The sequence below is a fragment of the Rhagoletis pomonella genome, unplaced genomic scaffold (genome assembly GCF_013731165.1).
Source record: "Rhagoletis pomonella isolate Grant_MI unplaced genomic scaffold, Rhpom_1.0 Rhpom_scaffold_00008, whole genome shotgun sequence".
Lineage (NCBI taxonomy): Eukaryota > Metazoa > Arthropoda > Insecta > Diptera > Tephritidae > Rhagoletis > Rhagoletis pomonella.
Genome location: NW_023458562.1, coordinates 41,230,756 through 41,246,298, shown reverse-complemented (window position 1 = coordinate 41,246,298; position 15,543 = coordinate 41,230,756). Strand labels below are relative to the sequence as shown.

General features: G+C 36.9%; 1 protein-coding gene across 1 annotated transcript; it reads right to left on the bottom strand.

The window, feature by feature from the left end:
* Nucleotides 1-7,653: 7,653 nt before the first annotated feature.
* On the bottom strand, nucleotides 7,654-9,300 carry LOC118744875. The gene is made up of 2 exons (XM_036478274.1): nucleotides 7,936-9,300; nucleotides 7,654-7,872 (listed from the first exon to the last, which is right to left on the bottom strand). The coding sequence occupies exons 1-2, from the start codon at nucleotides 8,603-8,605 to the stop codon at nucleotides 7,712-7,714; spliced, it is 831 nt and encodes a 276-aa protein (XP_036334167.1). The 5' UTR covers nucleotides 8,606-9,300; the 3' UTR covers nucleotides 7,654-7,711.
* Nucleotides 9,301-15,543: the final 6,243 nt, after the last annotated feature.

The following is a 15,543-nucleotide window of genomic DNA, read 5'->3' as shown; positions in this document are numbered from 1 at the left end:
TTGTTTTTGTTTTTGACAGGCTAATCGGTAAAATATTTTAAGTCGATATGTATTATGTGAAGTAACCGCTGTAAGGGCCGTTTTGTGAAGTAACCTTTAACTTTAAAGCTCACTGTATATTTAAAGGTGGGATTGAAAATAAAGCTATATCTAAATTTAAGCATTTATATTATCGATTATTGACGCACGTATGTTTCTTGGTTGTAAACCAATTTAAAAACGATAATAAAATAATTTACTTTAGACACAATCATATATTTTAATGCAACCTTTAAATATAAAGTGAGCTTTGAAGTTACAGTTTACTTGCCTATAGTTTACGGCCCTAAGGGAATTATAAAAATGTTTAACTAGCAAGGGAAGATTTGTAAGAAAAAAATGTGAATTTGTATATTTTGAAAAATTGTATGTTTGTATCAGGTCAGCTTTTTAACGAATATGATAATTTTTAATTTTCTATTTTATTTTATACTTGAGTCCTGTTAAATTTTGTACTAATATGAAAAAGGGTTGTAAGAAAAGTCGAATAAATCACTTCAATGAATCACTCACGTCAACTTATATACTAATATATGAGAAGGGTTGTGGAATAAAAATGATTGAATCACTTACATATCTAATATGAAAAAAAAAGTTGAATCGCTTATTCATATTTCTAGTATGAAAAAAGAATATCAAAAAGCTCTGGGAATCACTTATTCTGTTAGGAAAAATTAAATTAGTTGAATGAACGTATGAAATTCAGGAAAAATCAAAAAACATTTCTTTATCAGGTTGGCTTAAAAAAATTGTGGTAATTAAGCATAATTAATGGCTTAAAGAGTTCCGCTCATTTGCTATTTATAGTATTGGTAGAACGTTGCATTTCAATGTCTGAGTTTTCGGTGCGCTTGTGGTGACAACATGCGCTGGGTTAATCGATTTTTTTTTTTTAATTTATTGGAATGAATTAAGAAAAAAAGACTGAAATTACAGATTTAAAAGTAGCGGATCATTTAGTTATATAGGGTCAAGCTACCCAATTTAAATCGCCCATTAGGGTGATTTTTTAAGAGCTTGATAACTTTTTTTTAAAAAAAAACGCATAAAATTTGCAAAATCTCACGGTTCTTTATTTGAAACGTTAGATTGGTCCATGACATTTACTTTTTGAAGATAATTTCATTTAAATGTTGACCGCGGCTGCGTCTTAGGTGGTCCATTCGGAAAGTCCAATTTTGGGCAACTTTTTCGAGCATTTCGGCCGGAATAGCCCGAATTTCTTCGGAAATGTTGTCTTCCAAAGCTGGAATAGTTGCTGGCTTATTTCTGTAGACTTTAGACTTGACGTAGCCCCACAAAAAATAGTCTAAAGGCGTCAAATCGCATGATCTTGGTGGCCAACTTACCGGTCCATTTCTTGAGATGAATTGTTCTCCGAAGTTTTCCCTCAAAATGGCCATAGAATCGCGAGCTGTGTGGCATGTAGCGCCATCTTGTTGAAACCACATGTCAACAATGTGGAGAAGTAGAAATTCATAATAAATGTTATTATGAACATTATTTTTCAGAACCAAAATTACTGTGTACATCAGAAATTGGCGAAACTCAGTCGCTTTCCAGTGAAATGATTCATCAAAACATCTTGGCTTGCGCACGAATTCGATTGGAATGTTGGCATGAAGTGACCCTAAATATTTAGAGATATGTAACTTTACGTCTTTTCTGATTTTAAAGCAGGATGGTTTCTCCTATCAAAATCAATATCAGATATTAATTGTCCGCACTCTGTAGAGTATGTTAGCGTATAACATTTTTTGCTTTCAAGTTGGAAGCACTTTGAGCAACCATGTGTGGACGTGTCTGCAGGATTTCCACTCACAAATGCTTTTGCCGGAGCAGCACAAATAATTTCCCGCATTTTAGAACTTTTTATTTTGGTATTTATGCAAAATCCATTTTCTAATAATTCTGAAATTCATTAACAACGCCTGTTAAGAAATCTTCAATGCAATGAGGCTATTTACGCGCCGGCGTCTTTGGATTGTTAAGGCGCTCGAGTTATGAGTCCTTGTTAGGAATTAAAAGTACACAAGAGATTATTTCAGTCTCGTTTTATTTCCAGAACTGTTTTCCATTTTTACACTTACATCTATTTATACTATTTCTAACTATTGTTTGTTTGGTGATAAAAAGATGTTTACATGTTTAGCATTATGTTATCATAATGCTTTGTTACTTATCACCGAATATAATTGTTTATGTTATTAAAAAGATGTTTACGGGTTTATACTTGTCTATCGTATTCTCTTTGTTATTATGTTATCATACAAGGTTAAAGGGCATATAGTTGTTTGTATGTATTTTGGTTCGTGAATAATGATTATATGTATATGTGTGTGTATCTAGTGTTTAGGTTAGCGTCGTTAACTCTCCCCTGTGTTGAAAATGGAATGTCCTCATTTCAACGGCTTAGGGTTTGCAATCGTTGTAACTCGGTTAGATAAGCTAATTCGAACTCTCTTTGGCGCCTGGTGTTTAATTGTATTTGTCGGCATGTATATAATTTTATAATTAAGTAAGTGACTAAAGCTAATATAAATATGATCATGATTAAATATAAGGTAAATTTCCAAGGATGTTCTTCAATTGGTAAAAATAATTTATACATTTCTTGTATATTAGTAAATTTATAATCGGATTCAGAGTTTAAAATTCTTAGTACATTAACCCTTTCATTCTGATAAGCATGTATTACATTTTTTATTTCTTGCTTATGGTTAATATAAGTTTTATTATCAATAGTTGTATTGGAATTGAATTGGATTAAATGTGGGCCATTTACCCTAATTCCGTTCCATGTGTGTTCGTTGTCGATAAGAATATTACCATTATCTAACATTTGTAAGGGAGAGTTATTTTCTTGGATAATATTACAATGGGCTTTTTGTTTTAATAACAACGGAATAGTACAATTATCCCTTGGTTCTTTTTTACAAATATGTATTCCTACATAATTTTTGCATTTTGATAAATTGGTGAAATTATTATTACACAAGGCAATTCTATTATGAAGTTGATATTTTCCGTATTTAAAGGCTAATGGGGTTAAATTGTACATTTTACATTTATTTGTTATTATGGGATATTTATAGATTGTAATAATAGTTTTATTAGAGGTACATATGTGTATATCGGAATATTCTAGTACATTTATTATTGGAATGTCATATATTTCGTTTTTTATTACCTGCTGTACGTCTCTAAAATTAAGTGTGCCAGAATAGAAATTTCCTGTTTTTGCGAAGTTAATGGTATTTGTTATAGTTACTAGTTCGTTATATACTTCTGTAAGTATTGACTGATCAAAAATTGATTCTGTATTTAATTTTGCTAAAATTTTTTCAAAGCGGGAATTTATTTTCCTTTGCTGGTTATTATTTTCTATAAGCTGGTTCACTCCTGTTTTAATTTCGACAAGATCATCGTGATCTGGTATTCCTGTTATAAATTTTAATGCGGAACCTAAAAAATTGAGGCCACGTTTGGCACGATACTCGGATGGTATTAATTGTGATTTCAAAGTTTCTATTTTATCAATTATTATATCTTTTTCATCGATTTGAGTTGATTCATATTTGCTTCGCACAATTCGTTCATATGGTTCTAATATTATGGATAAATTCGACACGTGGTAAAGAAATGATGAACTCTCATAGGTATACACAGTATCTAGTTCAGTAAGAACATATTTTTTACCAGCCAAATCTGTTATTTTATCGCAAAATCCGTGAGTAACTATTACTAAAATTAAGAAGCCTATTCGTTGCATGGTGTGCTAGTTTTCCTTATACTATCCTTGTGTATGATTTTCCCCCTCGCTGTTAGGATTGTGTCCCCACGATCTTCTTTTACTTTATGTTTATTGTACTTAGTTGCAAGTTTATTACGCCGATCTGTTCGACTATAAATTATATCACCTGGTTTGTATATAATGGTTTTCCTTTTTTATTATGGTGCCTGAGTAGTCTCTCTTGTTTATCCACAAGTATGTCCTTGATATTAGGATATTTGTCTCGGTTGTAAAAAACCTCTTCGGGTTTATATCCTGTTGTGGAGTGTATCGTCCTATTGTATTGGCGAACTGCGTTGAATAATTCGTCACCGGGAGCAGTATTATTTTCTGCAGCTAAACTTTGGCAAAGTTCAATTAGAGTGCTATGTATCCGTTCAACTTGAGCGTTTGATGTTGAATGATGTACAGGCGTAACTGAGTGTGTTATTTGTAGCCGGCTGTACAAGAATTTCGTTATGTTGCTCTTAAATATACTTTCGTTATCAGTCATGAGGTACTTGGCATTTGGGTAGACTTGTGTGAGTACTTCTTCTATGTATTCGTGGCAGTTTGTCTTTGTGTCCAATTTTCGTAAGAAGCAGTATTTGGAATATCTATCTGTAGAACTAAGGTATTGTTTATTATTAATATGGAAAATATCCATCTGTATGTACTCTCCTACTTTTGTTGGTATTGGAGTTTTTCCAATAGGTTGTTTATTTGGTTGCCTTTCGTATTTGTGCTGTAGACATATTTCACAGCCTATGACTAGTTTACGGCACATTTCTTTAATATTGGGCCAGTAATGAATCAACAATATTTCTTGCGTGTTATTTTTGTAGTTCCTATGTGCACGTTTATGTGTTTGTGTGACAATTTCTCTTTGTTCGTTTGGAGAAGTTACGTCGTTTAACTTATTTTGGGCTAGCACTAGATTATAATTTGGGAAGGCGGAGCTAATTTCTTGTTTTAGGTGAAACAGTATTTCCTCATCTATCTTTATCGCATTAGTAACTTTTGGATTAACTACATCTTTAAGTTTAGATAGTAAGTCCGGGGTTTCTCTATAAAATATTGTATGTCTAAACCGACCAGGAAATATTGTTTGACTGAGGACTTCATTCCTTTCATTATCTTGTAACACAATTATTTGATTTCTGAAAGCGTTAAGTGGTTGTTTAACTTTCTTCATAATTTCTACAGGGGAACTTTGTTGCGAATGGTCGGAACAATTCGTTGAAGTATTTATTTGTTGTCGCGAAAGCGCATCTGCAACGACATTCTGGTGTCCAGGTTTATATACAAGTTTGGCACCGTATTCTTCAATTAGGTTTTTCCAACGCTTTAATTTCGCATTCGGATTTTTTTCGGAAATTGAAAATATTAGCGATTGGTGGTCCGTGTAAATTGTCAAGTTTGCCACACCATACAAATAATTTCTAAGTTTTTGCAAGGACCAAACGATTGCTAGTAGTTCTTTTTCATTGGTACTATAGTTTTGTTCTGTTTCACTTAGAGTGCGTGAAATGAATGCGATCGGGTGACGATTTTGTGACAGAACTGCCCCGATAGCGAAATTACTAGCATCGGTTGTTAGACTAAATGGTTTAGAGAAATCAGGCTGGAAAAGTTCAACTTGCTCTTGTAGAGCGTTTTTTATTTTTTCCAAGGCTTCTTCGGCTGCTGTATCTAATTGTATTGGTATTTTAGCACTTTGATTTTTTGATACCATTCCTAATTCTCCTCTCAAATTAATCGTTAAAGGTTTCGTGATTTTAGCAAAATCCTTTATAAACTTCCTGTAGTAACTAGCAAGTCCTAGGAAAGATCTCAATTCTTTCAAATTTTTTGGTTTTGGGTATTTCTTTATAGTTTCGATTTTTTTTTTGGGTCTACCGTAATTCTATTATGTTTTATAATGTGTCCAAGGTATTCAACTGAATCTTGGAAAAAATTTGACTTTTCGTCAGAAATTTTCATGTTAGCATTATGGAGTGCGTTAATTATAATCCGGATGTGTTCCATATGTTCTTCTGGTGTAGATGAATAAATTAGTACGTCATCAATATAAACATACGCGAACTTTCCGATATACTCTCTAAGGATGTCGTCAACGCATCGTTGAAATATGGAGGGTGCATTCTTTAACCCGAAGGGCATTCTGATAAATTCATACTTTGCGCCGTTGACAGAGAATGCTGTCTTTCCTCGATCAGGTTCTTTAATTAAAATCTGGTGAAACCCTGATTCTAAATCTATTGTGGAAAAAATCTTGGCTTTTCCGAGGTTTTGTATTGTCATATTAATATCTGGAATTGGATATCTGTCAGTAATCGTATGAGAATTTATCTTTTGGAAGTCAACAACCATTCTCCGTTTGGGCTTGCCTTGGTCATCGGTGCCCTTTTTTGGTACAGTCCATATAGGTGAATTATATGGGCTTTTGCTTGGTTGTATTATACCGTCGTTTAAGAGTTTCTCAATTTTTTTCTTGACAAAGTCGTGATCGGACATGGGATATGGGTATTGTTTTGTCCATATAGGGTCTTCCGATTCGGTCTTGATAGCTGCTTGTATTGTGGTTGTAAAAGGTAATTTACCATTTGTATTATTATTTCTATTCATTAGCTCTTCCACCTGGTCTTTAAATTTTTCGTTATTTATTGTATAATTAATCCTTGGTTCTACTGCCAGGATCTTCTTCTTCTGATACTTCAAGCTATAGTCAAATAACCTAACTTCTGCCTTCATTTGGCGTAATCCCTGTTCTCCGAGTATCATGTCAAAGTCGTTTAGTTCCCTTATTTCATAGAACGTTAAATGATGCCCGTACATCGTTATAACTTTTTTAGAATTTACAATTGAATAACCATGTAAGGTTTTGGTTTTAAATGGTTTTAATTTAATAGATTTTCCTATATTACAATTTATATTAATGTAATTATTAGTGGAGCCTGTGTCAATTAATAAGGTAACGGGTGTGCCGGTTAGGCCGCATTTTGTTTCTAAGCAAGGCAACCCGTTTATTCGCCTAAAAAAGTACTGCCTGTTTCAAATTGTTCTTCATAATTAGGTACATCCACTGACTCTAGATCTTCTCTATTTAATTGGTTAATTCTTTGGAACTTCCTATCTGGCGGAGAAGTGGCGTTATTGTAGCTAGATGCCCTATCTCTTTTATATACATGGTTTGATTTAAAAGGATTTTGACTTACGGCATTATTGTACTTGGTTGTCTGCATGAATTGTCTGGATTGGTCTATGTCCATTGGAGTAGGTGTGGGTTGTTGTTGTCGCTGTGGTGGTTGTTGTTGGTTAAAACTCCTTGCCTGGTAGTTGTGATTCTGCATCCTTACGTTTGGCTTGTAATATCTTTCCTCTTTATGTTGTGAGTAGGTGTTTCGGTTTGTGCTGTGTTGATGCTGTCTGCTGTTACTTCCTAGTCTGGGCCGTGTCTCGAATTCCGCATTCTCATTGTCATGGAGAATGGTACAGGCTATCGCATATGCCGATTCCAAATTCTCTGGGTTATGGCTGTACAATGTGCCGCTTGTATATTTGGAGTTTAACCCAAGAATAAACGTCCTCACTGCCTCTTGGTTAGCGTATGCTATAGACTGGGTCGGTCCCCATACAAAAAAAAAAAGTTGCTAATGTCCGCCCCTAAATTTAAAGATTATGTTGAGAGGGTTCTGGAAAAATTTTTATTTTTTTTTTTTAACCCTCCGAAATACAGCCGAAATGGTTTTTTCGTTGTAACTTGGTTATTTGACGGCCGATTTTTAAAATTGATATGTCATTATTTTTGTCTTGAGAAGCTTCACTTTTCGTTCTTGCCTTCAAACTATATTACTAAAATAATCAACAAAAAAGTTATTTCACTTACAATATTTATTGCTACTTAAGCAAATTTTGGCGCGAATCAAGGCTTTTATATTGGTCTCGGCTTTCTAATTTTGCAAAAATGTGGCCCAGGCGCTTTTCATCAGTGACAGCACTTGCAGACTCACTAACAACACGCACAAACCGTTCGGTATTCTGGGAATGACAGAGGAACTCTAAAAAAAAATGATTTAAAAGTACTATAAGACCCGTGAAGTTTTTAGTTTGAAGATATTTACCTGGGATATTTATCACTTCATTTTCCGAAAATTGAAACATTGTAAGTTCACTATCTGGGTAGAACTGCACACAAGGGGGTTCCGTAATCTTAAACTGACTCCAATCGATCATGCTGACATACGACTTACTTTCAAAGTTTATTACGCCACGCTTTGGGACCTTGAACACGCGAAGCCCTGCTGGTGGATATTGACGTGCTGTTTTGATTTTTTCGTACCCATCATTACGTATCTCTGGATCAGCGTCGGTTATCATGGCTAATAATATATTTTCTGGGTGAAAATAATATGCATTATTTTCTATAGCTGAACGTATAATGGCTTGAACAGCATTTGATAGTTCGCGTATCCAGCAAATATACTTAAAAACGTGTCTACTTCCATGAATTGCTTGTGGCTGGCTCTTTACAAGAAACCAGAATGGTGCATAAACTTTCACAACAAACTCTACCATGTTTCGCAACTCCGCTGACGGGCTTTCTTTGGAAACATATACCCGAAGTAACCTGGAAGCTGTTGTAAGCCACCGAGCTGTACTGACGGGACCGGGGCTCTTACTAGCGAGATATTCATCGCATTCACCATTATTTACTGCCAAAACCATATCAAATAAATAACGCTGATCATTGCGTAATTCCCAAGAGCCAATATTTTCAGGAATAACTCCCATAGCAATAGCCTCAAAACCACTTACAACCTGATAAGGAAAATATATGTTTTTGTTTATAACATTAACTATTATAGTGTGGACAACCTACCGGGTATTTGGTGCAAGTCATAATTTCAGACCCCAACATAAAATTTATTGGCATGATTAAATTACAAGAGGTTAGCTCGCTATTGACAGCGTCAGTTTTGCACTCCCCGGGTTGCTGATGCGACGAAAACAAAGAGTATGAATTTGGGAAAAATCGTAGCAAAAATGTACCTAAATTGGTACGAAAGCAGTGAGATTAAATTTCCAACTAAGAAAACTGTTGGAGGAATTTGTGGGGGCGAATTTTGTTAGCTGACCTAACCATGGGTAAACGACTTCATAGCTTAAAAGGAAATGTGATGACATGTTAATTTTAAAAATCGGCCGTCAAATACCCAACTTTCAACGAAAACACCTTTTCGGCTGTATTTCGAAGGGTTAAAAAAAAAATAAAATAAAAATTTCGAAATCCTCTCAACATAATCCTTAAATTTAGGTTACTCTGTTGCATAAAAAAAATCAATTTTTGTTGTACTGTGTTATTATACTTACATCTGAAACTCATGTTGACCTGTGATATTAAAAGTGCTATAACTCCTTTGTTTATTATTTTAGTAATATAGTTTGAAGGCAACATTTTCTTGAATTTTTAAGTACTTTCGTTTGGTAAGGAAAAAAATATACTTTAGGGGGGGTAAAATTTTGTTTCTGCCCTTATCATGCGAACGCGACTTCAAAGCTTAAAAAGACATAAGAACGAAAAGTGAAGCTTCTCAAGACAAAAATAATGACATATCAATTTTAAAAATCGGCCGTCAAATAACCAAGTTACAACGAAAAAACCATTTCGGCTGTATTTCGGAGGGTTAAAAAAAAAAAAAAAAATTTTTCCAGAACCCTCTCAACATAATCTTTAAATTTAGGGGCGGACATTAGCAACTTTTTTTTTCGACCCAGTCTAGTATGCTATCATCCCTTTGTCATTATTGGACATCTCAATTTTTGATAGGGCTAAATTGAGTGCCTTTGAAACCTCACTGTAGAATTCTGCAAGGGATTTTCTATCTTGTGTGATTCGCTTCATTTCATCAAGAAGCACATATAGTGGGCGTTGGTCTGCATATGTGTAATCCAATCTGTTAATGATTGAATAAAAATTCAATTTGGTGTTGTGGTTCGTAAGGACGTTAGCAGCGGGTCCTGTAATTTTTGTCCGCATTATTCCCAGGGCACTATAATATTTAGGGTGATTTTGGAAGATCTTTATAGCTTCCATGAATGCCCACACTTGTGATCTCCATGATCGGTATTGTACTTTGTCCCCGTCAAATTTTGGTAGGGATTTGAATAGCTCCAGGTCGATATCCTTGGCGTCAGTAATATTTAGTTTTACTTCTTCGTATAAAACTAATTCTTCCGGAGCGTTTTGTTGCTCTAGTGCGGCAATTCTCTCCGTGAATTCCGTTGTTTGTCGCTGCATCTCGTTCATCAGTGTGGTGAACTGGGCATTTAGTTGGGCCAGTTGTTGCTCCATTGTAAATTTATTTAGATTTCTGTAGTCGTCGTAGGATTTTTGCTTTTTTCCTCTCCGGAGTCTCCGTAAGGTATCCAGGTTTTTCACTTCACTTTTTTGTTTAAAATTTTCAGAGTTTTTTTATTATTTGCACACTTGATTGTGTTTTTTTCACTTGATTTCCGTTGATTTCGGTTTATGTTATCAGTATTATTCCGTTTTTTCAGGATCTATACTTGATTTTCGTTGATTCTTTTAGCACTTTTTTCAACGTGTAGTGCCGGAAGTCTTTCTTCCCGTGGATTTAGTTTTCTCTATTCCTTTTACATAGAAAAATGGCTTAAGGTTCGGTTGAGCCCCCAGTTATGAGTCCTTGTTAGGAATTAAAAGTACACAAGAGATTATTTCAGTCTCGTTTTATTTCCAGAACTGTTTTCCATTTTTACACTTACATCTATTTATACTATTTCTAACTATTGTTTGTTTGGTGATAAAAAGATGTTTACATGTTTAGCATTATGTTATCATAATGCTTTGTTACTTATCACCGAATATAATTGTTTATGTTATTAAAAAGATGTTTACGGGTTTATACTTGTCTATCGTATTCTCTTTGTTATTATGTTATCATACAAGGTTAAAGGGCATATAGTTGTTTGTATGTATTTTGGTTCGTGAATAATGATTATATGTATATGTGTATGTATCTAGTGTTTAGGTTAGCGTCGTTAACTCTCGCACGTAAAGAAAAATAAGTGAAAAAAACAACAGCGTATTAGTGTGTAATTCTTAACAATAATAACAAATGTTTGCTTTATTTGTGGAGGAAAATGTTTAATAAAACAGTGTGAATTGAAATAGATATTTTGCTGATAGCTTGATAAGATTACCTTTCTGACGTGGTGTGGTGGCTGGCAGTCGCTATGCTGGTCTTCAAGGAAGTGCTGCTTTTGTGACAAAATAAGTTGCTGGAACTGTAGCTGCTGTGGCAAATGTAGCTGCTGGAACTGTTTCTGCTGTGTCCTTTTATGGTGTATCAATAATAAAGAAGCCTTCAACTGGCAGATTATCCTGTTGCAAATTTTTGATAATGTGGCGATCAAGCGGCAGTGGTGCGTGTGGACTGCTTTTGCAACCGGCACGCTTTTTCCTTCGCTTTCATTTATTTCATCCATTCCACATTTTAATTTGTTCACATTTATTTCTTTTTGCTTTTTAATTAGCCGGCAAATATTTCCATCACTATATCCTCTTTTATTCATATTTTATTTTATTTATTTGGTCTACAGAAAAATGTTTTCTTACAGACAAATGAGAATAAAACATTTAGATGTTTAAGTATGTGTGATATATTACAGAGTAGACTAATTATACATATTAATTTGTAATAATAATAATGATAATAATATAAAATAACAGGTTGGGTAGCTGGCGAGGCCTAGACTCCAGTCTACTTTTGTGTGCGGCAGGCGGAAAAACCTAGTTTCCGTTCCCGCTGTAGACAAGCTGTTGATCATAGTCGGAAAGGCCGAGTTTCCGATCCATGTTCTCGAAGTCATTACTTTGAATGTGTGGCAGGCGGAAAGCTCTAGTTTCCGCTCCGCGCTGTGGACAAGCTGTTGATCATGGTCGGAAAGGCCGAGTTTCCGATCCATGTTCTCGAAGTCATTACTTTGAATGTGTGGCAGGCGCAAAGCTCTAGTTTCCGCTCCGCGCTGTGGACCAGCTGTTGATCATGGTCGGAAAGGCCGAGTTTCCGGTCCATGTTCCCGAAGTTATTACTTTGAATGTGTGGCAGGCGGAAAGCTCTAGTTTCAGCTCCGCGCTGTGTATAGTCTTACGCCGTCGCGAAAGTATACGAAGCCAATTAAAATTGTACTAGGCAGCCATAGATATTGTGTAATTTTTCATTCCCGGTTAAAGATATTAATTTATTTAGTTGCAAAAAAGCGTTTGGTCGGTCAAAGTTTGGTTTACTAATGCCCCACACAAACGTGGCTCAGTCGGGAAAGTATGCGAGTCGACCACGTTTACCCCATAAACTGAACAGAAATACAGTTCACCAGCTGAACGATAAGGGGCAATGTAAAGGTTTACTTGTTATTTATTCAAAATCTCAAGTAAGGTTTTCTTAGTGGTTAAAAATGAGTTGAAGGTGTCAAAAGCGTCGTAATGCTTATTAAAGTCCTGGCATAGGCAATGAAAATCATCATGCATTTCAAAATGTGTTCTACAAATAGTTAGCTTAATGGGCTTGTAATGCCTAGAAGGACTACAAAACGTGATATGGTTCAGTAGAAAGGGACTATTGACCATCCCGTTCAAGAAAACCCTAAATGACAGGAAAGTGTCGGTAAAAAGAGAGTAGGAACAATTTAGATTTAGAATAAAATATTTAGAGAAATGACAGTGTATATATCTTGGATTTTGAACATGTAACATAGAAAAAAAGAAGAGGACATGGTTTGGTGCAAATTAGTAGGGGCGGTGATAGGGGTGCCTAAAGTATAGCTTTAAATATTTTCAAAAGCTTATATGGCGAAAATTATTGCACCGGTTTTCAAACAGAGTATATGGTTGGAAAGGTAATTGCAATACCTTTAATTTATTACATACATACTGTTACGATTATCCTTATTTACTTGACGAATTTTCCAAAATCCTTTCGGCTTGTATCGCTGGATAGTTAAATAAACGCTTAAGATGACCAAATTACAGTACAACTAACTTTATTGCACAACAAACACTTTACAATACTAGCTTAAGCAATAGCAACAATTAACAATACTTGCTAAAGCAATTACAACACTTTACCAAACTTGGCCGTGTTTGCGAAGTAGCTGGTCGATTACGACATTGTTGGCAGGCTTTGGCGACTGCTTTGACCAATGCTTGTAGACCATGCACGCAGAATCGCTGCCTCATCTCATTCACAACTATCTCATTATGATGGTGATGTAACCTTCGGTGGTAGAAATCCGTAATCAGATGAATAACGCTGTGATTTCCTGCAAGTATTATCGGTTGTTGTAGGTTCGCTGCCACTCCACTTGCTTCATCGATCCGACCCTTTATGCGTAGTAGCCCATATTCGTCTATGAATGGAGAAAATTTATAGATTATACATGTTCTGTCGTGGAGGAGCGTGTGAGTGATGGGGGTTTTCACGCTATGCAGCCAGTCGTCCTTAAATATGTTTTAGACGATTGCTGTCACCGCGCGGGGCCTCTCCTTCTCAAAACGTAGGACGTTCTTGTCTTTTATGTAGTTGGACATGATGCGCCAAACGTAATCACGGTCATGGCGAACACATCCGGTCGTCGGTTGCTGTCGCCGTCTCGCCAAAGGAACTGTTGGGCCACCTGATCCTCTTTAAACACTCGAATCTGGTGGAACATTTCGCGGATGCCCGCATATAGCCACTGGTCGTTCGCGAAAACGCATTAGAATACCTACCAGCGATCGTAAGAGGTCAGGGCCTTTGAGCAGTACGTCGTTTAAGCTGGTGTCATGCACCATGGCCGCTGCATCCCACACAAGCTTTTTTTTTTTGTTTTTGTTGATGTTCGTGACTGCGAAAACAGGAATGTGCCAAGATTTGTCTCCCTAGGTATCTTGTCATCAGCCAATCTTCTTACATAGCCCTTTCGATGTAGTCCTTTATTTTCTCGATGAGGAACTCCTTCATCTCGGTGGACTTTTCCATCTTCCTCTCCAGATATTGGAGGCGCTTGCATGCCATAGGCTATGAATCGGGCAGATCAACTTGGGCATACTTTCATACGAGACCGGTTTCCTATCGCTGGCGACGTATTTAACTGTTTTCTCCATTAGACTGCATCGCACTCATCTGTCTTCGACCTAAACGGTTGGACAGTAGAACTGATACCCACTGCCTCGACGGAAAAATACGTCCTCATCAAGCTATCTAGTTGATTGTCTTTGTTGCAGGTACATACGTGCAGCAAACTTTCCCGCAACGGCTGGGTGGACTTGTCGTGACCGTAAACTGACCTTTTACAACGCGCAGCTATAAGCTCGTCGCCCTTAACCTGATGTACCTCCAGTGGAACACAAGTTTGGTGTTATCCAAGCCAATCAATAAACGCGCTCTGCACTCAGTATACGGTAGAATAGGCAAAGATTTCAGATGATCGCTTTCGTTCAGAGTATCGACGTTTAGTAATTGCTGTGGTAGTTCGAGGTCAGTGATGGTACGCACGTTATGCATACGATAACGCGAAACATTTTTCCCTCTGGCAGATATTTCGAGGACTACGAATTTTGAGCTCGCCTCCTGCTGGGTGATGTCGCCGGTCCATCTCAACAATAGCTCTACTCTGGGCCCGTCAAGTCCCAACTCCTCAGCTAAACCTCTGTCCATCAGTGTACACGATGTCCTTCATCAATCAGCGCAAATGTATTGACAGTCGCTTTCAGGCCATACAGGATTACCGGAATGTAGCGAAAAACTGCCATCTCCTTAGAAATCTCGTGGTGCACAAAAACCCTTTCCCTGATGCTCTTTCGTCCCGCCTTTTCTTCTCCAGTAGTATTAGCTGTAGGGTCAAGTGGTGTTACTTGACTGGCACACGATGCTAAACCAAATAACCAGTTGTCGAAGGTCATCATATCGACTCGAACCGTAGTCATTCGGCGACGCCCCCAATCTAGCTTCATATCTCCTGGGAGTTTGTGCAGCAGCTCATTAAGAAGCATAGGGTCATTAAGGTAGTCGCTAAGACCCATGGCTGCATCGTTGCTCTGCTAACGCGAGCGCGATTAGCGTATCTAGCCGATCAGTCTTCACTGCTGGCATCTGCCTCAATATACGCTGTAATGTGTCGTGGATCACGTCTAGTCATCCGAAAAGCATGTGCACTGTCTCGATAGCTAAGTGAACAGTAGAAGTCATCAATCATGTGCACGGGAGAAGGGTTGGTATAGTGCGGCAGCAATGTACGCGCTCGTATAAGCAGCCCCTGTGTAGGCCATCTACGGAATGTGTGTCGGTTGTGAAGCTTGTAACCCGTTGGATCCATATGCAGGCGTGTAGACGGCGCTCATCAGTGCATGACGGGTCTGACCGAACACGCAGGCAGATGAATTAGCAAACGTTGAATTCAATTGAGGTCCGCCGACAACGGCGGGAGCCCTGTCGTGGGCCACATGGTATTGCTGCATAGCCATGCAAGCATAGCTTGGCTGTGGGTTTATGGTAAAACTGTTCGCGGAGCAAACTCCACGCTGCTATATAATTTTCGGTTGATATTTGTAGCTGTTGTATCAACCATGCAGCTTCGCCCTTCAAACAAAGACGAAGGTGTAGCATTTTTTCTGAGCTTGATAATTGCTCATTTTTATGAACCATATCCTGGAACACGTTGTAGAAATTAGC

Bases quoted from the DNA above. Each gene is read 5' to 3' on its own strand.
- LOC118744875 (XM_036478274.1), bottom strand. From the start codon at position 8,605: ATGGGAGTTATTCCTGAAAATATTGGCTCTTGGGAATTACGCAATGAT. The intron at 7,873-7,935 runs GTAAATATCTTC...ATTTTTTTTTAG, and splicing joins TGAAGTGATAAATATCCCAG to AGTTCCTCTGTCATTCCCAG.